The sequence below is a fragment of the Panthera leo genome, chromosome E3 (assembly GCF_018350215.1).
Source record: "Panthera leo isolate Ple1 chromosome E3, P.leo_Ple1_pat1.1, whole genome shotgun sequence".
NCBI lineage: Eukaryota > Metazoa > Chordata > Mammalia > Carnivora > Felidae > Panthera > Panthera leo.
The window spans coordinates 1,635,414-1,661,017 of record NC_056694.1 but is presented as its reverse complement, the minus strand read 5'-3'; the positions used below and the strand labels follow the sequence as shown (position 1 = coordinate 1,661,017).

General features: G+C 60.6%; 1 protein-coding gene across 3 annotated transcripts in view; it reads left to right on the top strand.

Moving 5' to 3' along the window:
* MAD1L1 (mitotic arrest deficient 1 like 1) overlaps positions 1-25,604 on the top strand; it is a 317,511-nt gene that overhangs the window by 13,101 nt on the left and 278,806 nt on the right. For all 3 annotated transcript variants that reach the window (XM_042921292.1, XM_042921291.1, XM_042921290.1), the window contains one exon: positions 1,658-1,719. In XM_042921292.1, the coding sequence (XP_042777226.1) occupies positions 1,658-1,719 (62 nt within the window). The remainder of the gene's footprint in view (positions 1-1,657; positions 1,720-25,604) is intronic.

Sequence of the window (25,604 nt, the reverse complement as noted above, 5' to 3'; positions counted from 1 at the left end):
TGTCCTGTGGGGAGGACCCGGCCCCCTGCCGTGGGGGCGTCGAGGTGGAGGAGGGTGAGCGCTTCCAGAAGCCGGAGAGAGGGCCAGGAGTGGGTTCTTCCTGAGAGCCTCCAGGAGGAGCTTTGAGAGCGCGTGCTCTGTTCTCAGCCCCCCGGAAGAAATTGGAAAACTGATACAGATAGGGGACGTGGTGCGGGGCGCCTGACACAGACCGGCTCCCACCCGCAGATGGCACGGACGCCCGGCTCCGTTTCCTCTCCTGTGTCTGCTGTTGGGACGCATGCTGGCGTTTGTGGGACGTGCTCGTAGAGCTGGTGCGAGGGCGCGGTGCCGAAAGCATCCCGTGGGCGCTTCTCCCGTGGGCGCTTCTCCCGTGGGCGCTCCGGGGGGCACGGGAGCCTGTCTCGCCCGGTGCGCACACGTTACACTAGCGCTCAGCCTCCTGGTCTCTGTCCCCCGGTCTCGCTGTCCTTCTGCACGGCCCCCCCCAGGTCGTTCCCTGCCGCCTCACCTATGAGCCGTGCAGCCCTGCGTCGTTTCCTGGGTGGTGGCAACGTGCTGGCAGCTGTCCCGCAGTTGGTCACAGCGGAGGCCTGTGGCCTCACGGGGTGGGAGCCGAGCTCCTCGCAGGTGCTGGCTGACGTGTGAGCTTGGCCCGCAGACGCAGCCCCAGACGGAGTGTTTCCTCTGGACAGTTGTGACACCGGTTAAGGCTTTGTCTCTCGAGTCACACTGCCTCTGGGACATCCTGCCATGGATGCTCGCTGGCTCTGTGGCCCCGGGCAAGTTGCTTAACCTCTCCGTGCACCTGTGTATCGAGGAGCATCAGAGTGTGCCTTGCAGGGTTGTGGGGGCTCCGTGAATTCATGGCGAGTACTTCCCCAGGGCCTGGCGTCGGTAGGTGGTCGCTAAGCATCGGCTCTGTGCCCAGCTCTGTTACCCGGCCCATGCCCTCACGTGGTAGGGGCACTCGAGGGACCGAGGGAGTGCGGTGATGCCAGGACCGTGCTTGGCCCGGGCGACGGGCACGGGAGGCCGGACGAAGGCACGCGCTTCTTGCCCTCAGGTGGTTCCGTTCCAGAAGGGGAGGGAGACTGACCTGGAATGCAGGTCCGCGTGAAGCAGCGTGAGGAACGCAGGGTCAGGCAGCCCTGCGCGTGGCGCCAGGTGGGGGACGTCCCCACCTTATCCCGTTCTCCCTGTGGGGCCACGTCCACTGTGGACACTTGGGCGCTAGGGCTGAGTGCATCTGCCCTGGGGCCCGGCGTCCCGTGGAACCCCTGGACCGGGGGAGGGGCGTGGGGTCTTGTGGCTTCAGCGCCCGGTCTGCCTCGGGGCCGCTCGGCCTGCTTCTTCCTGAGTCTGCGGGGCCGGCCGCAAAGAGGCGCACTCGTAGTTGGGCGGGAGCCATCTGCTCCGGAGCGGACTCCATGCCCCGAGGCGTTCGGCTGAGATGAGGGCAGGCTCTTCTGAGGGGTCAGGGAGACTTAACCTCCTCCTCGTCGCCGACAGCTCCGCATGAGGCTGGGTGGTCTGGGGACCGACGTGGGGTTGTGTGAAGAAGGGCGGCGGGTCGCTCGCCGCGGAGGCCTTGGCAGGGGTGGGGGAAGATGCTGGGGTCGTGGCACCCTCAGCGTTCGCCTCCTTGTCTTTGCAGAAGCTGCTGGCAAAGCTGCAGAGCTGGGAGCGTCTGGAACAGACCACGGGCTTGAACATCAGGTAGGCGGAGGGCGCCCCCGGCGGTGAGGTCCTGCCTCCCCTGGGCCCTCGGCGGCTGGAGCCCCTGGCAGAAGCCCTGCTGGAGGCCGCCTGGCGGCTTGTGCAACCGCCTGTTGGGTTTGACGCGGCACTTTGCTGACAGGAGGGAAATGCAACTAGGGGACTGTCCCTGCCCAAGTCTTAACGTTCTCCTTTAAGGTCGGTGGTGGCGTGGTGGCAGGCGTTTGACCGCACTGCAGCGGTGGCTTCTGTTAAAGGACCTTTGCCTATACTGAGGGAGCGATTGCTTTTGGGGCGAGCCATTCCCCTTAGGCAGATGGAAGACGGGGAGATGGACTGAGTTGTCAGGGGTGAGAAGGGAGCATCGTTGTCCCATCAGGACCCCGCGGCGTGCCAGCAGGGGAGCGGCAGGATGCAGAGGGGCAGCGGTGGGGGCAGCTGGGCGGTGAGCTGGCGCCTTGTCCTCTGATGGCCCGGACGGCCTGGGGGGGCACCTTTCCACTGCTCCCTGCCGCCCGTCCTGGGGGCTACTGCCCCTTGTTCTCCAGCATCGCTGCCTGTCCCTCGGTCCCCGGGACTTTGGGCCCCCCTGTGGATAGACTCCTCCCAACAGCTCTGTCCTCGTCTGGTTGTTCTGTTCTGGGCGAGGGCTGGTGGGAGACCAATCGTCCCTGTTCGTCTGGAGCTGTGGTGTTTCAGGAGCCTCTTGTTTCGTCAGCTTGTGCGACTTTAAGACTGTAGCTCCCTGTTGTCTTTCCTGCCGCTCTTGGAAACTGGGCCAAGATTGAGAGCCTTCTTTAAAGAGCTGTCCCGTAATTACACTGTCCGAGGGCTGGTTCTGGAACCTGCCATGGTTTCCATCAGCGTTACTGACTTCGGTGTCTGTCCCTTGTAAATGGCCTCCTCGTCGTCTCTTTGCCCCGCTGAGTCCCAGAGGACAGACGAGGCTGCTGTTCCTTCCTGAGCTGCATCCGCCGCCAGACTCGTGGAGGGCTGACCCGGTGGTGCCTCACCTACTCTCTGGGCTTAGTAACTCACCAGAACGCTTCCCTCCTGCACCTAGGGAGGCTCGTCAGAAGAGAAACCTCTGTGACTTCTTTCTCTTGTGGGAGATCAGAGGCCCACTCGTGCCCGATCAGACCAGCTGGCGGAGTGTCTGAACGCCCAGCACGTGCCACAAAGCCCTCGACATCAGTCAATCCTGGAGCTGGTGCACAGCTGGCAGTCGCCTCTGGCCGGGGCGGAAAGTGTGGTTCCTCCTCTGGCCCTTTGGTCTCGCTTCCAAATCGGAGGGCCTCCCTGAGTGTGGCTGGCACGCGGGGGGGCATGCGGGGGGGCCTGCAGAGGTCTGCGGGCTGACCGCCAGCTGGGGTGCTGCTTCTGCCTGGTCACGCGCCTGTGTGTGTGTGTCATGTGTTCACTCGGCGGCCGGGCCCTGGAGAGGCAGAGGAGGGGGGTGGTCGAGGGCTCTCAGAGGTGGGGGCTGCTTGGGGCGGGCGGGAGGGAGAGGAGGGTGTGAGTCTGTCCCTGGCGTCTCTGCCCTCCCCTGGCTCGTGGGCCCCTCGCCAATCTGTGCCTGGCCCTGGGCCAGTGTTCCCATCGCCGGGAATGCGGCGCACGCCTGGCCGTGTGTGTGGAGGCTTACGAGTCACGTACTGCGGAGCGGTGCTGGCCTCCCTTCTGAGCAGCCGGAGGCTTCTGGGGAGGCGGTGAGGCATCCTTGTGGCCCTTGCCTCCCGGCACCCCTGGTGAGGGTCCCCCGGAGGGGCAGGTTTTCTGTCGTGTGCCCGGTCACTCTGTGCCTGGCCACCGCGGGGGCCCCTGGGGAACCTCAGTGTCTCCTGTTCACCCTTCCTGTCCTCAGCAGGGCGCCTGGGTGGGCTTCACCTCCAGTCACTTGTGTCCCTCTGAGGTGGGTCCGTGAGTCCTGTAATAGTCGGTGGGTCGCAGGCTTGTGTGTAGGTCCAAATGCAGGGAGTCGGCCTGTCCAAGACCGCACTTGACCTTGAATGCCGTGAGGAGGAGTTGGGCCATCCTCTTTTGTCAGGTCTTGGGCAGTTGGAGGTTTGTGAGCGGGGAGGGAGACCTGGGGGAGCCTACGTCCGGCAGAGTTGAATATGGGGAGGGAGACGGGCGGAGGGAAATAGGGCACAGGGAGAAGTTGGGATCCCTGCAAGGAGGGAGGGGTGGACCCGGTCGGGAGCGCTGAGACCACTGTGGGTGGCCGGGGTGGGTCGGCCCCGGTGGGTGTAGGGTGGGTGGCCTCCGACAGCGTAGCCGTCGTGTCTGCGGCTCACTGTCAGACCTCGGTGAGCGGTGCCTGAATCTCTGTTTGGCCCCCGCCTGGCCCTCAGGGTTGTGGGGCTGTCTTGTGCCTCATTTTACACATCTGCGAGTGGAAAGATTTTTCTAGAATAGTGGTTTCTCACCATGGAAGTCAGACCTTCTCCCTATGAAAACCTGTTTTCATGCTAGGCCGGGGGCTTGCGCCCCCAGAGCAAGACCAGCCGGCTCCGAGAGACGGCAGTGAGTTCCAGTCCAGCAGGTGCCCCGGAAGCAGGAGCTGGAGGGGCCGGGAGGGCCTTAGGACCTTAGGACCTGGCAGGCTTGATTCTCCTGGCCTTTAGGCCAGGGCTTTGCCGCCACTTTGGGACTGAAGGGACTCGCTTGGCGTGTGTCGCTTGGTGTGTGTGGTGACCCCCAGGCCCCGGATCCTGTCCAGGGTCTCCTGGGCTTTGAGAGCTGCCGCCACTAGGTGGCGCCCCCGGCCCCGTGATCCTGCTTCCTGCGCCTTGAGCGCCTCGGGCCCTTTGGCTTTCTGGCTCCAGACCTCTGCCTGTAGTTCTTCCAGGCCCTCTGCTGCTCCCCGTGGACCTCACGTGCTACGGCCACGGCCTGGAGGAGTAGCCTGTAGGTGGCCGGCTGGCTGCCGTTGACTGTCCCACCCCTGCCCTGTTCTTGCCCAGCCTCTGATCCTCAAATGCTCGATGCCTATGAGATTCTGGTGTCTTAGCACAGATATTCCTTGCATGGGCTTTCCTCTGGGCGCAAGGCTGTGGCTCTTCGCACGTTCTTGGAGGGCCCTGCGGCCTTGCCAAGGTTGGGAATAGGTTGGGTCTAATGCCTGGAACAGACCAACCCCCTGGAGTTGACACGGCCTGACCGTTGCCACCTTTCTCCCAGTTCGGGATTTCTCACATCCTGAGGAGCCCAGAGGTGTCAGGGAGCTGGTTACGTGAGCTGGCTGGGGCGGTCCGGCAGTGTGACCCTGTAGGGAAGCCCCGTGCCAGTTTCCTTGTCTGCCAGACAGCCTCGTCCACCCGGATGTTGCTGGACGCCTGTCTCCAGCACGTGGGTCCTGCGGGTTGGAGGCAGGTGGGCCGCCGGACTCGGAGAGTCCTGGTGGGAAGGAATACTGCACCGTGTTGGGTGGGGCCTGCGTACTCGGGGGGCGGGGGGAGGGTGGTGCCTGCAGGTCCCCATCCCGGGGCAGCGAAAGCCGACTGAGGGGTTCGGCAGCAGTACACAGATCGCGCCGGCGTGCGGAGAGCTGTGACGTGCTGAGCCTTGTCCGGGGAGCGCGGCCCGGCGGAAAGGTTTGAAGGTGCTGAAGGCGGACACCAGGAGACACTCTGTGTCTGTGTCAGCCTGGATGTGACCTTCCGGGGGCACTGGGGAAAGACTGACGGAGAGGCCGGTGGGAAAATGGAGCAAAGGGGGTACCTGCAGCAGTAGACGGGCCTTTCCCTTCAGACAACCGGGGTCGTTTGCTATTTAAATAGGTTAGAGAGGAAACGTGATCGTCTCTGTAGGTGCGGAGGTGTTGGTGGGAACTCAGCACCCACGCACGATCGCAACCTTTGAGCAGTGTAGCAGTGGAAGGGTCCCCCCCTCCCCAAGATGCGGCACCTGCTGTCCCTGTGTCTAGCCCGCCCTCTCCCCGCTCCTCTGCGGCGGCAGCGGCGGTGCGGCCAGCGCACAGTGGGAGAGAGGAGGAAAGGCCCGCGGCCGGGCGGGAGGACGTAAAGCTGCCTCTGGTGGGGGGCAGCACGATCGTCCTTGTAGGACGTCTCTGGGCATCTGTAAAGAGCCGGAAGTAGTAGGTCTGGCAGGTTCACAGTTACGAGGACAACGCGCACAAGCGGACTGAGTTTCTGTGTGCCAGCAGCGAACAGTTGGAGGCACGCAGCCCCGAAGAGTCGCGTTGGAAATGTGAGGCTGAATGCAACGGAAATCTGCACGCTGTAAAGTAGAAGTTCTTTCTAGAATAACAGGAAGTCATCTAGCAGTGATATCAGCAATTGGAGAGCGATCCCGTGCTCGCAGGTTGGAGGAGTCCGTGGTGGGGACACGTCAGTGTGCTAAAATTCATCCTCACCTCCAGTGCATTCCCAACCAAAGTCCCAGCAGGCCTTTTGGTAGAAACCAGCAAACTGATTCTGGAGTTTCTATGGAGACGAAAAGGATCTAGAATAGCCAGCCTTGTTTTTGAAAAGAAACCGTGGGCTTATGATGGTTAATTTCCAGATGCACCATAAACCGTATTGATCAAGGCAGTGGGTTAATGGTATAAGGATAGACTTACACGTTGACGGAAAAGACTAGAAAGTTCCGGAATAACCCAAGAGTATGGAATCTGTTGGTCTCCATCGAAGGTGACAAGATAAATCAGTGGGAAAGAGTCAGTCTTCCGCAGACGGTGCTGATGCAGGGGGATGTCTGTATGGACAGATGTAGATTCTGGTCCCTTACTGTTCCAGCATTGAACCAGTGGGGCGTGGACCTAACCTGGGGAAACACCAAGGCTCTGGAAGCTTAGGACACAAAAGCGTGAACCAAAGATGAAAAAAATCGGTCACTTAGAGTTCCCCAAGACGAGAAACACCTTTGCTCTCAGAAAGACGCAGTGAAGGCAAGAGGCAAACCCTGGGCCAGGTGGCACTTGGGAAACCATTTGGTGGCTTCCTGCAGGTTTACGACGTGACCTGGCTCTTCCGTCCTGGTTCTCACCCAAGAGAGGTGGAAACGCGGCCTCACAAAGACGAGTCCCGGAGTCTTCACAGCGGCCTATTCCCACCAGCCTGCGCGTGTGGACGGCGGGTTTGCCCGGCCGCGGGGAGTGGGTCGACGCATCCTCAGGGGGTGCTCCGCAGCCACGAGCGATGAGCCCGACTACGGTGCTCGGACGTGGGGGAGACCTGCTGACGCCGGGTGCTAGGAGGCCACGCACGTCTCGGGTTGGGATGCGATGGGGCGTGAGGGGCCCTGGCAACGTGCCGGAAGTCGCCTGTCCTCGGCTACTGTGGCGGCCGCTTGCGTGTGCGTGCTCGTACGTGCGTCCCGCCTCTGTGGAGCTGATCTGTGGGCGATGGGAGGCTGTGGTGGGGGTGCTGAAGCTTCCATTTTGAGTGGAGCCCATCCCCTGAGCCGGTCGGGCCCGTGGGCAGCGGGACTGACCCGGGCTCTGTCTGCCGGCCTGCATCTTGGGGCCTCGGGGCAGGTGCCGTGGGCATGACTGCTTAAATTCACCACCGGCGGTGGGGGGGGGGGGGGGGTCGGGTCGGGGGGGGGGGTTGGGGGGAGGACAGAAAGTGAAAGTCGCCTTCCTTCCTCCCGCCTTCCCCTGACTGCTACCCTCCCACCTCGCATCGCCCTCAGCCAGGCTGGCTCTCTGTCACCGCCGCCCGGTCCCCATCGTGCAGTGCTCTCGTGCCTGGGTTGCTCTTCTCAGGGGAGGGGGCCGGGGTCCCCGTGCTCACCCCCGGTGTGTCCAGGCACCGTCCGCTGCCTCTGTTCTCGTGTGGCTTTCTGGAAGTCGTACGAGCACGCGAGCCCTGTGGTGCCCTCCGTCACACGGCGCTCGGTCCGCGTCCTGCACGTTCCCGGTGGATTTCCAGCGGTACTTCCGCACCGGCACGCGGCACTGCTGAACCGAAGAGCCGCACGGCGCTCCGCGAAGTGGACGAGCTCTGTGTTGCCTCAGGCCCGTTGGCGGACACTTCGGTTCGCGGTGTGAGCGGCGCCTGAGTGGCCGGACAGATTCTCAAGCAGGCGTTTTGCCTCAAAGACGGATGTGTTGAGATCGGCAGATGGTGCCGGACTGCCCTCCAGAAACGCCGTCCGGCGTACGAGTGGCACCGCTTAGTTTGGGCGGCACGCTCTCCGAGGTCTCGGCGGAGACGCGGTGTGGGGCCGCGGTGCCGCGAGGAGGCAGGACTCTCCAGCGGGCGGCTTTTGAAAAGCTCGTTTGGTGGTTCCCACTGTAGGAAGCCTTATCAGCGGGCCTGGAATGCACGTTGAGTCCCTCTGTAGTCAAGCCCCTAATTTTGTAGAGGAAATGACTTGCTGGTGGCGTGTGAGCCTCTGCGATTTGGCTCCTTCCCCCGTCCTTTTGTCCCCGGATCTGGCCTGGTTTCAGTCCGGCTGGGAGGGCGTAGCGCCTGTCAGGAAGCCCGCAGGTTCGACGGAGTGACGGGTCTCGGAGGATGTTGGCGCCAGGGAGGCCGAGAGGCTGGCGGGTCTCGCTGGCTCTCAGGCCTGGCGGCCGTGCCCCTGAAACTGCTGGCCTGTCACCCGCAATGGACACGGGAACCCGGCACCGACCTGCATGCTTCCTTCTCCGCGGCCTTTGTTGGCTGGCCAGGTGACCGGTCGCCCCTGATGTGTGATGTGTGAGGCCAGTCAGGATGACAGTGAGGCGGAGCACGATTCCTTCTTATTGGCCGCCCCTGACACCTTTGTGGCCGCCCGTCCTCTGGTCGCCATTTCTAATGCCCCGGGTCTGGGGTCGCTTGGGACGCGAGGCGCTGCCGGCGTTGGGGGGGGGGGGGGGGGGCGTGCCGTTAAGCTTCTTTCACCGTTTCTCTTGGTCTCGGTTTGGTTTCTTTTGCGGCTCCAGACGAGGAGGAGGAGGAGGTTGGGCAAGAGTCTCACCTTCTGGGCGCTTGCAAGGGTGGCTCTTTCTTGTGGCCTCAGCCGTGGACGTGGCATTGTTCCTTCACCGGCTCCTTTGTCTACCGGAAGCTGTTCTCTGGGAGCCCCGGCCCCGGAGGGGCGCCTTCACCCACCCTGGGCTCTCTGTCGGCCTGCGCTCCTGGGGCGGGCTGGGCCCCGGCGGCCCCAGAGCTGTGCCGGCAGGGCCCGGAGACTTGTGAGCCCATCCCGGCTCTGCAGGTCCCCGTGGAGGCCAGCGACAGAAGCAGGCGTTGTCGTGATTGACTCTCGGCCACGTGTTTGTCCCTCTGCTGGGCATCCTCAGTCTTCAGTCTCGTGAAGGAAGAGCGGGGCTTGTGTTCAGAGGCTCCGAGCCTGGCAGCCAGCGCATGTGGTAGACGTTTGCCGAGTGAGTCGTGGTAGGACTGCTCTGCTTTTGTGCATCCGTGTGTGTGCTTAGCTGTGACTTGGGACGGGGCCCCTGTCGGCTGGCTTGGCTGCGGCGACAAGGCTCCCGTGTTGTTCACACTGTTGTGATCCGGTGGGAATCAGACGACAGGTGCGGCAGAGAGCTTCCTGACAACCGACTTTCTTCAGTTGCTACAGCCCATCCTGGGTCCGGGGGAGCAGCCCCGGCCTGTCCCTTGCTCCCCATTGAGGTTTCAGATGTGAGTCTGGCCTCCGCTCGCCAGAAGCGGGCAGAAGCGGGCGTGCGTGGCGAGGCTGGACGGAGCAGCATCCCCGACGGGCCGGCTCCCCACACTGGGCCCCGCTGCGGCAGTCCCGGACGGGGCTGGGCTGCCCAGGGGGCTGTGACGGGGACCGCAGTCTGGGGCACAGTCCTGTCCCCTCTGCCCCCGTGCGCACAGCAGGCCGTGCCTACCGCACCGTGGGCAATACAAGCTGGGCAGCGCTTTCCTGGAGGGGCTCCGCCCTGTGTGTGGTCACCCTGGCTGCGCAGACGGTGGGGCAGGTGCCCTGTCCCAGGTGGACGTGCCTGGTGGTTCAGCACTTGCGGTGTGGCCCTCGAAGCGCTTTGGAGGGCTTCACTCCAGCTTTATGGACACGGCCCTTCTACCTCTGTACATCGTGTTAAATCGATTGTAAAAAGTCTAAAGCCAGGTAGCAAGAGGATTTAGACAAAACAGGCTGTGCTGGGTTACCCGGGGATTAGGTTGGAGAGGGAGGAGGCACCTCCCTGTTCGGTTGCTGCAAACTTGGAGAGGCCTTATTGAAGTCCTCCTGGGGGGTCCTCCCTCGTCCCTGCCCAGGTCCCCCACCCCCAGGCAGAGGGGGAGGGGGCTGGGAGCTGCCTGGAAACATGGGCTCTGGTTGTGTGGACACGAGCTGGGGGTCGCGGCTTGGAGGGTGGCTGGCCTTTGTGAGCACCGAGTGGGAGCCCACGTGTCCGTGAAGCAGGGTCACGGCACGAGCGCAGATTTGTGTTCTTAGAAGCCAAGCGGGGTTATCCGTTAGATGGTGGCTGCCAATCGGCACGGGACTGCGGGGCGGCCGCGATGGGCCGTGTGACGTGGCTTTGCTGCACTGTTGCTTCTGTGTCGTTCCCACTGTTCCCGGGTACGAAGCCCGGACCTCCCTGTCGTCGGCGGCGTCTCAGGGACAGAACGCTGGGGCACGCGTTGACGCCTCTGCACTGCACCGCGCCCCCCCCCCCCCCCCCCTCCGCGGCTCTGGTGCGCCGCGCGGGCTTCAGGCCCCGGTGGCGGTGGGGATGGCGTCTGGGCCAGCTGGGTGGACGCTCCTCAGACCTGCTGTGTACCGCAGGCTCTGGCTGTGGCCACAGGTGAGCTCTTGTCTCCTGGGAAACATGCCCTACAGCGGTGGCCGTCCTGAGGACGAGGAGGAGGCAGGGCACGTAGGAAGAAGGCGTGCAGGTGCAGGGAGAGGCGAGGACCAGCTGGGTAGGCGCCAGGGGGTGGCGGCGGCCACCCCCCAGGGGCTGGTACTGCCGTGCCCGGTCTTCGTGTGGCACAGCTGGGACCAGGAGGCCTGGGTCTTTCTCACTCGGGCTGCCGGCCGCGAGTGCACCCTGGACGGGCGGGAGCGGAGACCCTTGGCCTGGAGCGGGGGCCCTGCTCGGCGGTTCCTCCCGCCCTCACGTCTCCTCCAAGTCTTAGTTCCGTGGAGGCCACGGCGGGTTTGTCCTTGGCGAGGAGGCGCGGCGTTAATTGTTCCCGTGTCTGCTGTTGCTCTCGTTTCGCTTCCGCAGGTGCTCATCTTGAGTGAGGTTCCTGTGCGGCCGCAAGTGGGGTCTTTACTTGAGGGCACGCGTTCGTGGTGACAGGCGGTGACGTGGTGGGGACCCCGGGCATCTCCGGGCACAGACGCTGAGGCCTCAGGGCTTCGGGAAGTTCACTGGGTGTTTTCTGTGGCCTGTGGGAAGCCGTTGTGGAGCGACCGGGGTCATTTGAGATCACAGGGGGCTGGAGACCCTTGTCTGAACACGCGCTGCGTTCACGTGGCTCGGCGTTGAGAAGACGTGTCGGGGCGATGGGGACAGTTCTCCTCTTGCTCTGCCGGCCACAGGCCTCCCTTCCTGCCGGCCGCTGGCACTGCTGGCTTTGGTACGTCTTTGCACAAGCGCTCGATGCACGTGCAACTGACGTGTCTGCCGGCACGCGCCTCGTTGAGCCCCCGCTCACCGTGTTGGAGGCGCTGGTCCAAGCTCTCTCGCTCTGTGTCGCGCCCAGAGAGCCCAGTTTCTGAAACGCACGCGATGCTTCCTCCTGCATGTGGTATAGTTAGGGGATGGGGCGGGAGACTGTCCCCTCTGCAGAGTTTGGGGGTCCCCGAGGCCGGCCTTGGTTTCAGTGATGGCCGGAAGGGCTGCGGGCTCCAGGAAGCTGTGTCTCACAGCTGTGGGGCTGTAGGGCTGGGAGCGGCACACCGCGGGGTCACCGACCAGTGGCCTGTCTCCACCCTTAATCTGAGTCCCTTCACCCCTGAGGAAAGGAACCTGTTCCAGCCGGCTTGCTTTAATGACTTTCATTAACCGACTTAATGAGGCCTGTACTCAGGAAGTCTGTTTTTATTGGCCAGTGATTCTACGTCCCTTACCGATGTCTTGCCTGGGGAAGGACCATCGAAGCTTTGGTTGCAAGTTATCTTCCTGGATCGGTCAGTCGGTGGGGCACGGAGGCCACAGGCTGTCCCTGCCAAGGATCCCCAGTGTCCTTCCTGTCCCACTTGTCGTGGAGAGCCCGTGGGTAGAATGTATGGTGGGCGAGTTTGTGCACTGGGCACGGCCGCCCAAGTGCAAGCTCCCCGCCTCGTGGGAGGTACACGTTCTTGAAAGCACCACCCAGACGGCGGAAGGGATAGCCGGGCCTAGGACAGCACTTTCTGTACTCGGGGAGCCTTTGTACTAGGGGAGGGGTGGGGTAGGCGGTGGCAGGGCAGGTTGGGGATGAAGTGTGAAGGGGAGGGTGAGTGTGCAGCCCAGGACAGAGGCCACAGGCTGCTGAGCAGGCCGAGGGATGGGGCGGGCAGCCGGCTGTGACAGTGACTGGCTCCAGTTTGGAGCAGGGGTGCCACAGGGACAGAGCAGAGGCTGAGAGACGTCCTCAGCACGCGAGACAGGAGGTGACCTGGCCCAGTTGGGGGCCTGGGAGGGTGCAGGCAGATGGGGCAGACACGGGGATAGGTTTTGGCTCTTAGGAAGGGAGAGCTGTGGACTCTATGTAGCACATGTGCGTTTGAAGGGTCACAGAAATAGCCAGAGGGAGTTGTCACGGGTGCGCAGGTCTGGATTTGAGGGCTCCCTCTGGGTCATCTTCGCATGACCACTAGCAGAGGTGGCCAGGCCGGCCTAGGGAGCAACGCGGACGGGGAACAGCAGAGGCCTGGGGTCCAGGGCCTCTCCCTGGCAGGAAGGCTGCACAGAGGGGGCCACTTGCGGGCTTGCCCGAGTCTGAGCTTCCTCGAGTCTGAGCTTCCTCGTCTACACGTCAGGGATGGCGTCTAGCCATCGGCTGGCAGAGCGATTGGCATGTGGTAGCTGGCAGCGCTTGTCAGTCAGTCCCTGTCCCCTGGTGGGGGGAGCACGCCCTTGGCCCGAGGACACCTTGGGACCGCGCTGGGCCCCAGATGTCCTGGGAGATGGGACGCCAGTCTTCCCTGGTCTGCATGGGAACCTCACCTGTTTGGCCGCCTACCTGTGTCTTAGAAGGTTGGTGGCACCGGGGAGGTCAGGATGGGTCACAGAGAGCGAGTGGGTCCCCGCACCGCTGTGGGGCTGTGGCAGTGACATTGGTGAAGCCTGTGGCTCGCACACGCGGGAGAGGAGGTGATGGGACCCTGGTGCAGTTCTTGGTTCTGGCAGACATCTGGTACCTGCCAGTGTCCTCCGGTAATGTTGAGAGCGCCGACCTCGGCTCTTGGCACGCAGCTCCCATGGCTCTCAAGCGAGGGGGTGTCCCAGGGACAGGCGTGTGTGCGTTTGTGTGCGTGTCTGGGAGCCCCGGGGCAGCCTGGCCAGCTCCGCCGCAGGAGGGGAGGCAGGGCCCTTCTGGGGCACACGTGTCTCCTAGGGAGTTGCAGGATTGTCTGGTGAGGGTCCTCTCTTTGCCTCTCCCCTCCCGCCACGAGTGAGTGGAGGGCCTCTGACCAAGGGGACCGTGTCCTGAGCGGGAAGCTCGCTGCTGACCTGTAGGGCCCTGAGGAGGGCGGCTTTGAAGACTTGCCTTTTCTGTGAGGCTCTGGGGCCCTGACCCAACCGAGCGACATACAGAAAACACGTTCACGGCTCTTCAGGTTTTGTCCTCCGTGATCTGGGAGCTGTGCTAAGCAGGGTGTCTGAGTGGCTCGGGTAGTGGCCTGGTTTAATCAGGGGTGGGTGACAGTAGGGATAAGTGTTCGCTGCCGGCTCCGAAGGGCTCAGGGAGCCAGTCCTTCCTAAACGTTTACCGTTTCACGTGGCAGCTGGCGAGACGGGGATTGATGTACGGGCTTTAACCGGAGACCCGAGCCATCCCGTGAGAGACGGGAGGAGGGACGGGCAGAGCCCTGCCGGCTCTGTGTGTCAGAGGCTGGGTCTCTCCTCTGACACCAAGGCCTGTCTCTGCCCCTTGCCTCGTGCTGCCTCTGCCAGAGTCACCGTTGCCGTTGTTGCACCCGTGTGGGCGTGGCGCGAGCGTTTACAGTATCTCAGGCCGGTGCCGGGCCCGTCAGGCACGGCTCCTGGGAGAGGTGGCCCTTGATCTTGAGCTGAGAGGCTGGGACCTTGTTCCTGGTGGGGAAGGGGCTCGCATGAACCCACCCACCCAGAGCGACCTGGCGTACCACAGTTCCAAGTGGTTCGGCCAGCGTGTGGGCGTGTGGTGGAGGCCGACGGGATGGCGGGGATCGGTTCTTGGAGGTGTTTGGGTCTTGCTGTGGAGAGCGGACCTTGGCCTGCAGGGGGTGGGAGGGTGGGGTGGCGAATATCCACTGTGTGGCAGGAAGCACTTCCTTTCCATGGCCTTTCTGTGGCCTCTTCCCTGAGATCTGAGACACGGCCTTGTCTTCAACTAGACCCTGCCTGGTAGGCATCCGTGTGGCTGGGTGGCTCAGAACAGGTGCGGAAGCCTCGTGCCAGGGGCAGGGTGCCCCCTCGGGGGTGGTGGGACGGGCTGCCTGTGAGCGGGGGTCGGCAGCGGGGGTGGGTAGTGGGCACATCTCGAGAGTCAAGGTGGCGGCAGGTACCCCGAAGGTGTCTCGTGTCCCAGGCCAGGTCCCCTCCATCGTGGCCTCTGTTTCCTCTACAGGCGAGTGACGCCTGCCTGTTTCCTGCCGGCCTTGTCACCTGGTGATAGAACTGAGATTTTGGGGAACGTCGATCCCGTAGTCATCCTTTGCAGGTTTGAGGCCTGCCGCTTGGCGGACAGCAGGCCGGCTCTGGGGATAGAGCCACGACCCGGCCTCTGCCCTCACGGTGGGAGGACCGAGCGTTCTGAGCAGTGAGGATAGCCGGGGAGTCTCTTGACGCTCAGAAAGGTGAGCGTGTGCGGCCGGATTTTGCTGGAGTGTCTCGCGGAGCTGGAGTCGACCATCGGTTCCGTCTTTGCCGGATTTGAATAGTGTCAGTGGGCAGAGGGCCACGTGTTATTTGTGGTCTGGAGATTGGTGGCCGACGAGGTTCCAGAGCGTGTTTGTTTCAAGACGGGCCCTGCTCTGAAGAGGACCTTGGCCCCGAGGACGGCTCTGTCGGAGCTGGGGCCGCCCTGGAGGGGCCACCCCGAGAGCCTGCCAGGCCAGCGCGTGCGTGGAGTGTCGTTGCCGTCCCTCCCGGCTGTGGACGAGGCGGCCCGGCTGTCGCCCGCTCGGCAGAGGAGGCCCCGGACCTTCTGGGGGCTCACAGGCCAAGGTCGTGCGGCGAGTCCGTGCCGCCTGCGTTGGATTGCTTGGCTGGTCGCGGTGCATGGTGGGCGCTGCCCTCCGTCACCTCCGTCCATCTGGCTGGCCGCGTGGTGCCGTGCAGCTGGGTCCTGCGCCTTTGTGAGCCGAGCAGCCCGCTGCTGGCATCTGAGGCTTCTGTTGGGGCCCTGCCCACCGGCTCGCCCGCGGAGCGTCAGCACATAGGCGGGCGTGCAGCCTGTCGGCTGATAGCAGCTCTTTGAGGCCTGATGGCTCCCAGCCGAACTTTGGCAAGGAAGGCCTGCCAGCCTGCTGGAGGGCTGGCCTCCCTGCCTTTGCTCAGGGCCGAGCACCTTCTGGCACTGCTGGGATTTGCTTTTCAGATGGGGGAGGCTCTGCGAGGTAGGGGAAGACAGTAATTACTTGAGAGAGGAAGATTGAACTTTAGGGGCAGCGACACGACACTCTCCTGTTCTCGGAGGCGGCTGAGTGAGGAGATTAGCAATTAATTTTTATTACGCGCAAACTGCTCTCCGTTCCGTGGAGCCAAACAGTCCTCCCACAGCTAGGGGCGGGGCAGGCTCCCTCCTCCCTCCTCCCTCCTGGCGTGAGGCTTCAGGGGGCTGCCGCGTGTCAGCTCGTGCACTGGTGGGAGTGGCGTGTGAGTCTGCGTGGAGGACACTTAGACACACGCGCTTCTGTTCCCCGTTTGTTCTCTGGCTTCCGCTCTTCCTGCGTCGCTGCGGTTTGCTGCGCTCAGGCGTCGGGAGCGCGCTGCCTTTCGTGAGGGTTGCAGTTACACGCGTGGCCACAGGCTCACCCCTGAGAGCAGGTGCGTTGCAGCACGCTGGGCTTCGAGAAGGCGCCGTTGAACCTGGGCGGTTCTTCACGGGCTCTCTGGGAAGGTCAGGGTTGAGAAGAGCCGCCAGGAGCTCTTCCCGGCCTAGTGGTTGGTTGGGGCATTCTCACTGCTTCCTAGAGCTCAGCTGTCCCAGAAGGGGTCACACCGCTCAGCCTGGACCTTTGGAGCCACACCCCTTTAACTGGAGCTCCGTTGACATGACGTGGCACTTGGTGTGCGGCTTAGTGACTCGACAGGCCTGTGCTGACCCTGCTCAGCACGGGCGGGCTGCTGTCTGTCCCTGCCATCCCTGGGACTCGGTGCCCCCGCTCTGCGCCCTTCGTGCCCGTCCCCCACCGAGACAGCCTTCTCCTGGTGGAAAATGTGCTTTCTCTTGTTTTGTCCCTTTGCTCGGCTAGTTTTCTTTTTGAGTTTTCGTGACTGAACAACGGGTGCCTGGGAGTGCTGCGTTTGGGGCAGAGGCTACAAGTGTTTCCTGTAAGGGCCGGGGAGTAAATATTTGGGGCTCTGGGGCCCATAGGGCCCGAGCGGCATGCCGGTCCTCACCTCTGCAGCACGGATCGTGATGACCAGCGTGGGGGCAACGTGGCCTGGGACCTGGGACTTGTCGTGATGACACTCGAGGACCCCGGCCCCAAGCAGGACTGTGGGTCGTCCTGTGGGACAGCTGCCCGGGACAAGATGTAAGTGAGCGGGCGCGGCCCTCTCCCTGAAGGCCGTGGTGTGCTGACCCGTTTCGGGGTGTGGGGCTGGCCCGCCGGCCCGGAACTTGGCTCTCTCCTTTGCCCAGAACTTCTACTCGCAGAGGATGGCACTGGTTTCCTTCCTTCCTCTTCTCCGCTCTGGGAGAATCTGGTCGTGGGATGTGAGCTGGCTTACAGGTCATTAGCGGGGGTGAGCCTGGTGCCCGATCGGGGCGCCTCAGTCGTGGTTCGGCACCACTCGGGTGGTGTGGGCGTCACGCCGGGAGGCCTTGTCGGGGCGCTTGGAGCCGTCGGGAGGGAAGGTCATTCCCCACGGACGGGCAGCGCTTGTGCCTTCTCCCCGGGGCTAAGCGTTCCCGGGACGGGGACCGTGGTCAGATCTGCTCCATGCCACAGATGCTTGCCGGGTGACTCTGGCGGGCAGAGAATACGGTACGGTACGTGTGGGCCCTGCATCGCCACTGAGCAAAGCGGGGTCATGTTACAGGGCCTCCCCCCCCCACCCCAAGTGGGCCGGGGTGGGAGGGCCAGAGCAGGAGGCCCCGCCCGTTCCTGAGGGAAAGGTGGCTTCTCAGGGCGGCCAGAGTTGGCTGGGCCCCGCGGCTCCCCCACTGATGGCCAGACTGCGGGGCCGGTGGAAGAGCCCAGACGGACACCCCGAGGCCACCCCTTGCTCCCGCCAGCCTGGTTTCCGGGAATCTCCCTCCCTGCAGCTGTTCCCCCCCCAGGCTGCCCTGGCCTTCTGCCTCCGAGGGCTGCTTCGGTCCCCTTCCTCGTGCTGCAGGACGGCCGCCGCCCCTTCCTCCGTCTCTGTGGCAGGAAGCTGCTTGTTTCTGTCAGAAGTGTGAGCCTCCGTTTGCTGTGCCTTCATTTACTGACAGCCCTTGCCAAATTAATTTTATTTAATTATCTCCCGGGGCTAAGCTTGAATACATTTTGTGTTAAATTCACATTTTTTCCCCCTTTTCTAAACGAAATGGACTTAATATCCTTGTTAAAATCTGATTAAAACTAAAATTGAGTTTTTTGAAGTCTGATTATCCCATGAAATGGAATTTTTAAACGTAATTACGGTGGATTTGCATATACTTTTCAGCACCATTGAAAAGAAAGTTGCAATAATTTCTTAATGACATCCTTTCTGTCATCTCCTTGGGGCACGGCGCTCGCGTAGGAGCGAGGCAGGTGAGGGAGAAGAGGTCCTCTGTCCTCTGCTTGTTGTCAGAATTTGTTGTAAATTCTCTTGCGTGGAAGACCTGTTCCCAGGGAGTTGGCCTCACCTCCTCACGCTGTCCTGTGCTGTCGCCGGTGTGTGTGTGTGGGGGCGGGGGGGGGGGGGGGGGAGGCGGCCTTCTGGGCACACCCGCAGCTCTTACCATTGAGGCGGGCGGGGAGGGGACCATGGCCTCCGGTGGCCTCCCCTCTCGGCCCGAGTACAGATTTATGATTGACGAGTTACTCCGTCCTCATTCTACATTACGTGTGTGCTGTTAAAAAGGACGTAAACAGAGTGAACACATTTCATAACCGCGGGGGAAAAAACACAAGAGGCTTTCAGAGGGCCACCTCCTTCCTCTCTGAGAAACACCACTGTTTCAGAAAGGGTCGTTTGCTGTGTGTCCCCGGATTCGTACGCCTGCCGCGACCTCCTCCTGGCGGTCGAGGGCCTGAGTTCCCGGCCCTCCTGATCCAGGGCCTCCATGTGCCGGGGACGTTGTTGCTGACTGTCCCCGCAGGCTGGGCCTTCCTTTGGAGTTCCCTTTCCTGAGCTGCACAGAGGGCCACGCTGGGGGCAGGCACGGGGGGTGGGGGGAGGGAACGGGGGGATTGGACCCCCCTGGAGCTTGCCCTGTAACGGTGTGTGGCTGGTGCTGGAAGACACTCCGTATCTTCACGAGAAGCTAGGAATAGTCTTCGTGTGACATTTCCCGATTTGGGAAGCGGTGCCTGGGCTCGGTTAGCTGGATTTGGGACATTACCAGTGTGCAGCTCGGGTGGGTGGCCTGGATACAGCCTGCGTGCAGCCACCCCACCTGCCCCCCTCCTATAAAGCCACCTTGTAGCCACGGTCATCGCTGGGCCTTGTGTGTGTCCTGTCCCCAGACCCTGACCTGTGCCCTTTCCTCCTGGGTGTGCCTGTCACTTTTACCTGTGTCTGAGGTAACAGGGCACCACCAAGGTGTCCTGATGCTTCCTTGAGATTTCAGAGTTGAGGGGGGCTCCCAGCTGGACCTAACTGCTGGGCTCCAGGCTTCCCCCACCCCCTACCCCCCGGGTTTTTCTATTTTTGCTTTGTTTTCTGTGGGGAGGACTCTTTTGTTGGTTTGTTTAAAGTTTATTTATCTTGAGAGAGAGCAGGGGAGGGGCAGAGAGAGAGGAAGAGAGGGAATCCCGAGCAGGCTCCACACTGTCAGCCGTGAGGCTCACGCGAGGCTGGGTCTCCTGAACCATGAGATCATGACCTGAGGCCCCCCAGGTGCCCCTGGGAGAACTCGCCTCGTGTGCATTTTATGAATGGCTCCAGGAGGAGCAGAGCCCTGGGGCTTTGTGCTGCGTCTTGCTGAGGGATGGGGTGGAGGGGTGTCTGTAGGGGCTGTGGCGCAGCCTAGTAAGCACCAGTGAGGGTCCCATTTGCTGGGCCGTTTGGAGCTTGACCAACTCTTGGAAACCACTCTGGGCCGTCCTGGAGAGAGAGGCGGTGGGAGCCTGACATGTGGGCCTGATGGGGGAGTGCTCCTGCCCGTGATGAAGGCTTGGCTGAGCTGAGGTCCCCGCCTGTGGGACGGGTTCTGGAGATGAGAGAGGACATACGTGCACTGGTCCCCGATTGCCCTGGTCCAGATTACTTTGGGACTTAGCAGCTTCAACAACAGCATTTCTCCCCTTAAGTCCCCGCGGGTCATGAATCCGGGCAGACTGACCTGCGGTGGTGTTCCTCTCAAGGCTGCACCGAGAAGGCTCGGCTTCCCTGCTCACGCGCGTGCGGGCAGCGCTCGGTGTCTTGTCACGTGCGCCTCTCTGCAAGCATCATTTGGTGGTGCACCTGGCCCTGCCGGGTTTGTGAGCCAGAGGGGGGAGAGTAGCAGTGCCAGCAAGATGGGAGCCTCTGTCTGTGACCATCACGGAGAGCCGTCCAGCCTGGAGGGGATCTGTGACCGTCAAGGAGGGGCCGTCCAGCCTGGAGGGGACCTGTGACTGTCAAGGAGGGGCCGTCCAGCCTGGAGGGGACCTGTGACTGTCAAGGAGGGGCCGTCCAGCCTGGAGGGGACCTGTGACCGTCAAGGAGGGGCCGTCCAGCCTGGAGGGGACCTGTGACCGTCAAGGAGGGGCCGTCCAGCCTGGAGGGGACCTGTGACTGTCAAGGAGGGGCCGTCCAGCCTGGAGGGGATCTGTGACTGTCAAGGAGGGGCCGTCCAGCCTGGAGGGGATCTGTGACTGTCAAGGAGGGGCCGTCCAGCCTGGAGGGGATCTGTGACTGTCAAGGAGGGGCCGTCCAGCCTGGAGGGGACCTGTGACCGTCAAGGAGGGGCCGTCCAGCCTGGAGGGGACCTGTGACTCAGGGGAGGGGCGAGCACAGTGCCAACTCTGGGAGGCAGGGACATGGGAGCCACGGTGGGATATGCTCGCCCACCCGCTCTGTTTATGTGGACAAAATTAGAAACAAAAAGTAACTACTCCTGTGGTTAAAGAGAACCATTCTGGTTGTGACAGTGCAGAAAATTAACCTGTTTGTCGTAGAAACATATTTTGTAAATCTTTTAACCCCAAATTCTGACTTACAGCATTTAAGTCCAGAAAATAAGTTTTATTGTGGTTTGTGATTGATTTTTTGTGCTGTGTTCCCCCAAAAAGTTGTACAGACTCTACAGAATCCGGAGAGAACGTTGAGGCTGCAGAACTCCTTCCCCGCGCCTGTCCCCTTGTCCTTCCTTCCTGAAATCATCACCGCCTGCCACATAACACACAGCCACGCACACGAGCCTGCAGGCAGACGTGCTTATGGAGACGTTTTTACACAACTGCTGGTTTTCATAAGCCAAATTTGTTGACGTATGATTTATGTAAAGTGAAGCCAGCCTTTAAAATGGGTTCGATTCTACGACGTGACAAGCACATTAACGGTCAAGTCGGCGCCCTGAAGTCAGAGTGCGGAGTGCCTCCACGCCCCCGAAGTTCCCTGGCGGACTCCTGCCTCCCCTCTGCTTCCTGTCCCTGCAGTGCTGCCTCGTCTGGGGTGACAGGTCCTGGGCGTCTGGTGTTGTCACTGTACGTTTCCTCCTCGCTGGCCCGTGTTTACTCCACATGCAGGTTCCTTGGTAGATGCTGGGCTGTTCCCAGGAATCCTCTCGAGTAAGTTTCCCTCCTCCCCTCCTCCCCTGCCCCTCCCTTCCCCCTCCTTCCCTGCCCTCCCTTCCCCCCTCCTCTGCTTCCTCCTCTCCCCCTCCTTCTCTTCCCCCCTTCCCCTCTCCCCTCCTCCCCCTTCCTCTCTCCATCCCTTTGCCTCCCCCTCCCCTTCCACCCTCCTCTCTTCCCCTCTACACCCTTCTTCTTCTCTCCTTTCTTCCCTTCCCTCCTTTTTACTCTTGAGCCTTTATGATACTCATTTGAATTAATTGGGATACTTTCTCTGCTTGCTCTTCCCCTGGAGTTATTTTTCTCATTCGACTGTTTTCAACGTATGGAGCCTTAGTACGTCTTAGACTGTCACACCTGTACATGGAGGCAAATCCAAAGAAGTGTCTTCCATCCCGGGCCCCTTCCGTTCGAGTCTTCCCTTCCCTTGGAGATAACCTATTTTATTTATTTTTCCTGGTGTATCCCTCCTGTGTTACTGTTTGTAATTAAGAGGAATATGCATATTTTCTTCCCTCTTCTGCCCCAGAAAAGGCAGCATTCTCTATATACTCTTAGGCACTTTGTCTTACGTAATGATATCTCTTGAAAATCAATGCACGATTGGTTTTTATCAATACTCTTTTTCTTTTCTTTTTTTTTTTGGAGAGAGCGAGCGAGGCAGCACGTGCACACGTGAGCAGGGGGGCAGAGAGAGAGGAGCGGGGCTCACCCGACACGGGGCTCAAATTCACAAACCCCTGATCGTGACCTGAGCCGAGGTCAGATGCTTCACGACTGAGCCACCCAGGCGCCCCTCCTCTTTCTTCTTATAGCGACCTCGTACCCCGTCGTGTGCGCTATATCCTAATTCTTCAGCCAGTGTCCCGGGCTTAGTACGCAGGTGGTTTCTGGTGTTTTGCAATTACAAGTAATGCCGTGCGTATATGATAACGTGTGTGCGTCTACGTGTCGGCGGTGGTGTTTCCTCGAGGTGAACCGCGAGCTGCGTGGAAGGGTGTGTGATCGCGTGTCCCGTGGCGGGTGAGGATGCTTTCTGTATTTTTCGTTCTAACTTTACAGACTTATTTTGTACCTAAAATGTTTCATAATTGACACGATTACGTGTAGCACTAGCACGCCTCTAGCTCCGGGACGGTCTCCGGCTGGGGCTGTGCCCTTTTCCGTTCCTCCCACCGCTGTGCTCAGGCGCCCACTCCCCGCACTCAGGGCAGACGCACTCTAATCGGCTTTTCAGACGGTCGTGGCTCGTTGGGCACGGTTGCCAAACAGGTTACGGGTTTTCTCTCTATTGTGGTAAAGTATGCGTGGGTGCAAGGTGGCATTTCGGGCATCTTCAGGCCTGCACTTCTCTGGCACGCACGTGGTCGTGCAGCCGTCCGCACCGCCCGCCTCCAGGACTTCCTCCTCTTCCCAGCCCCTCTGTCCCTCCCCTCCCCCAGCGCCCGGCAGCCGCGTCTCCTCTCTGTCCCCGTGAATTTGAGGACTCCAGGGACCTGGCAGAAGTGAACGCGTTCAGAGTCCGCTCTTGAGTTTGACTTAGCGGAACGTCCTCGGCTCACCCGCGCGCTGACGGGTGTCAGCATCTCCCTCCTGTCTGAGGCTGATGCGTAGTCCGCCGCGTACAGACCCCGGCTGCTTTATTCCTCCGGCCGCAGGCCCTCGGACTGCTGCCTCCTCCCCTCGGAGCGTCGTGAACTCTGCTGCTTTGAACGCGGGTGCGGGCGTCTCCTCCAGACTCCGCTTTCCGTTCAGGGGGTCTGTACCCAGACCCGGAGCTGCTGGCTCCCGTGGTGGTTCCGTGGTGGCTGTTTCGACAGATCACCGTGCCGTGTTCTCTGTCGCTGCCCCACTTTACGTTCCCGCCAGCAGGGCACAGGGCTCCCCCTGCCTTCTTGCCAACACCTGTTCTCTGCTTGCTCTTTGCCGCTGCTGTTGTTTGGTTTGTTTTCACGGGAAGCGCCCTCACCAGTGCGAGCTGGTAGCTCACTGGTTTCCGTCTGCACGTTCCTAGTGCCGAGGGACGGGGAGCGTGTTTCCATGTGCTCGTTGGCCTCTGCGTGTCTTTGCGGACGCGCGTGTTCGTCCTTTGCCAGCCCGCACTCACGTTCTTTGTTCTCTGGATGCTCACTTTCGGGAATCCTTTGTGTTCTGGGTGCTGGGGCGTGTCGGAGCATGTGATCTGCCGTCCGCTCTGCTGCTGGTGTCCTTCTTCAAAAGTGGTCAATCTTGACTGAGTCCGGCTTCTCTCTTTCCCTTGTTACCTGTGCTTTGGAGTCATCGCCAAGTCCAGGGTCCGCAAGCTTTCCCCTCGTGTTTCCTTCTGAGTCTTACTTGCAGTTTTAGCTCCTACTTGTAGGCCTTTGATCCATTTTGAGTTTATTTTGTATATGATCTTGAGTAGGGGTCCAGAATCCTTCCTTTTACATGGATGTCCGGGGCCCCCAGCACCGTTTATTGACCTTCCCCACTGAATGGTCTTGGCACCCTTGTTGAAAATCATTTGACCCGTGTGTGCGAGGATTTATTTCTGGGCTCTCTGTTCTTTTTTTTTTTAATGTTCATTTTTGAGAGAGAGAGAGAGAGAGAGAGGCAGACACAGAAACCGAAGCAGGCTCCAGGCTCTGAGCTGTCAGCGCAGAGCACAGTGCAGGGCTTGAACTCATGAATGGTGAGATCGTGATCTGAGCCAAAGTCGGACGCCCAACCGACTGAGCCCCACGGGCGCCCCTGGGCTCCCGGCTGTATTCCACGAGCGTGCATGTCTGTTTTTTATGCCAGTGCCACTTTGTTTTGATTACTGTGGCTTTGTAATAAGTTGTCAAATCAGAAAGCATGTGCCCTCCCCCTATGATGACCGCCCCCCCCCCCCCCCCCCCCCGTATTGTTTTGGCTATTTTGGGTCCCTTGAGATTTCATATGAATTTTAGGATTGAGTTTTCTGTTTCTGCAAAAGTCATTGGAATGTTGACAGGGGTGGCATGAATTTGTTGATTGCTTTGATTCGTATTTGCATCTTAGCGTGAAGGCTTGTGCAAGTGATGATGTGTCAGAGGCCCACTGCCGTGTGGAAACTGAAGCCCTGTCCACGGTGTCTCCAACCCCTCGTTCTGTGCAAGCTCTTGCATTGAAATTCATTGGTCTGTCTTGTTCTTTGAGTGGATATTTTATCCACACATTGGCCGTTTGACAAATACCAGTTCACTGAGTTGTGCAGATGTTATAAGTGTTACTGTGTTTTATTACACATCTTAAAACATCACATTGCCAACAGATTCTGAAAAGTCTTTTAGAAATATGACCTTGTGAAATTTATGGTGGCAGACAGAAATTTTTAAAAATCCTAATTGGTATTTGAAAAGTTCACATTGTCATTGGCAGCAAATACTCTTGGTTGTTTTGTCGGAGGTGAGAAACTCACTCAACTCCCTTGTGAGAATTGTGTACCAGATACTCAGGTTTGAGTAACTGTTGTTTGTCAGTCATGTTTTCAAGGAAAATGGTTTTCCACAAAAATCGGCTCGTCAAACAGAGAAGTGCTTTTGCTCGAGACAACCACCACGGCCTGGTACACGGCAGGGGTGTTTTATGCAGACTGTTGGCCCTTGAGACACGCGGGGGCTAAGTGTGCCGACCTCCCCCCCATGGTCAAAAATCTGCACATAATTTTGACTCCCCCAAAACTTAACTACTAACCATCTGCTGTTGACCAGCTTGCTGATAACATACTCAATCGTGTGTTTTATATGTTACACGTATTCTGTACCGTATTCTCAGAATAAACTGGGGAAAAGAGAATGTTCCTAAAAGAATCACGCAGAAGAGGGAGTGCGTTTACAGCACCGTACCGTTAGTGTGAACGGGGGGGCCCAGCAGCTGGCGCCTGTGTGCTTCAAGGGCAACTGTCTGTGTGCCCTGCCAGTATTCCCACCGAGTCGATGGCCCGGCTTCTCGTTTCTTAGTGTGTTTCATTTAACTGCCGCAACGTAATTTGTGTTCCATCAAGTTGACTGTTTCAAAGCGTATATTGTCAGGATATACGATTGTCCCAAGACGGTGCAGCCGTAGCCCCGATTCCAGAACATTTTCACCACCCTCACATGAAATCCCGCACCTCTTAGCAGCCACGCCGCCTTCTTTCCTCCGGCCTCTGCGACCGCGGGTCTGTTTTCTCTCTGTGTGGACCTGCCTCCTCCGGGTGCTTCTCGTAAAATCCCACACGAGGCCCTTGCGTCTGGTTTCTTTGACTTTAACGTAACCTCTGCAGGGTTCCTCCATGTGGTCGCCCGTCTCTGTACCTCGTGACTTTCGTGCGTGAATCCTACCCTTTTGGATGGATGTACCGCATTTTGTTCCTCCGCTCAAAGCCGATAGCCGTTTGGGCTGTGACTGGTGGTGCTGGGAGCCCTCACGAACAGGCTTCTGTGTGGTTGTGTCCTCACTTATCTTGGGTAAGCACCTAGGATGGAGTTGCCGGGCCGGAGGGTAATTCTTGATTTCACTTTCCGAGGAATTGCCCAAGTTTTCCACGGCGGCTGTGCCACGCCACCCTCCAGCCCGCCCGCCCCCCCCATCCCCCCCAGCCACGTTGTTGCCGGTGTCTGTCGCCGCTGTCTGCCTGGGCGTGCCGCGCTGGCTCACGGCCGCGATCTGTGTTTCCTGCGGCCGGGCCGGGCAGC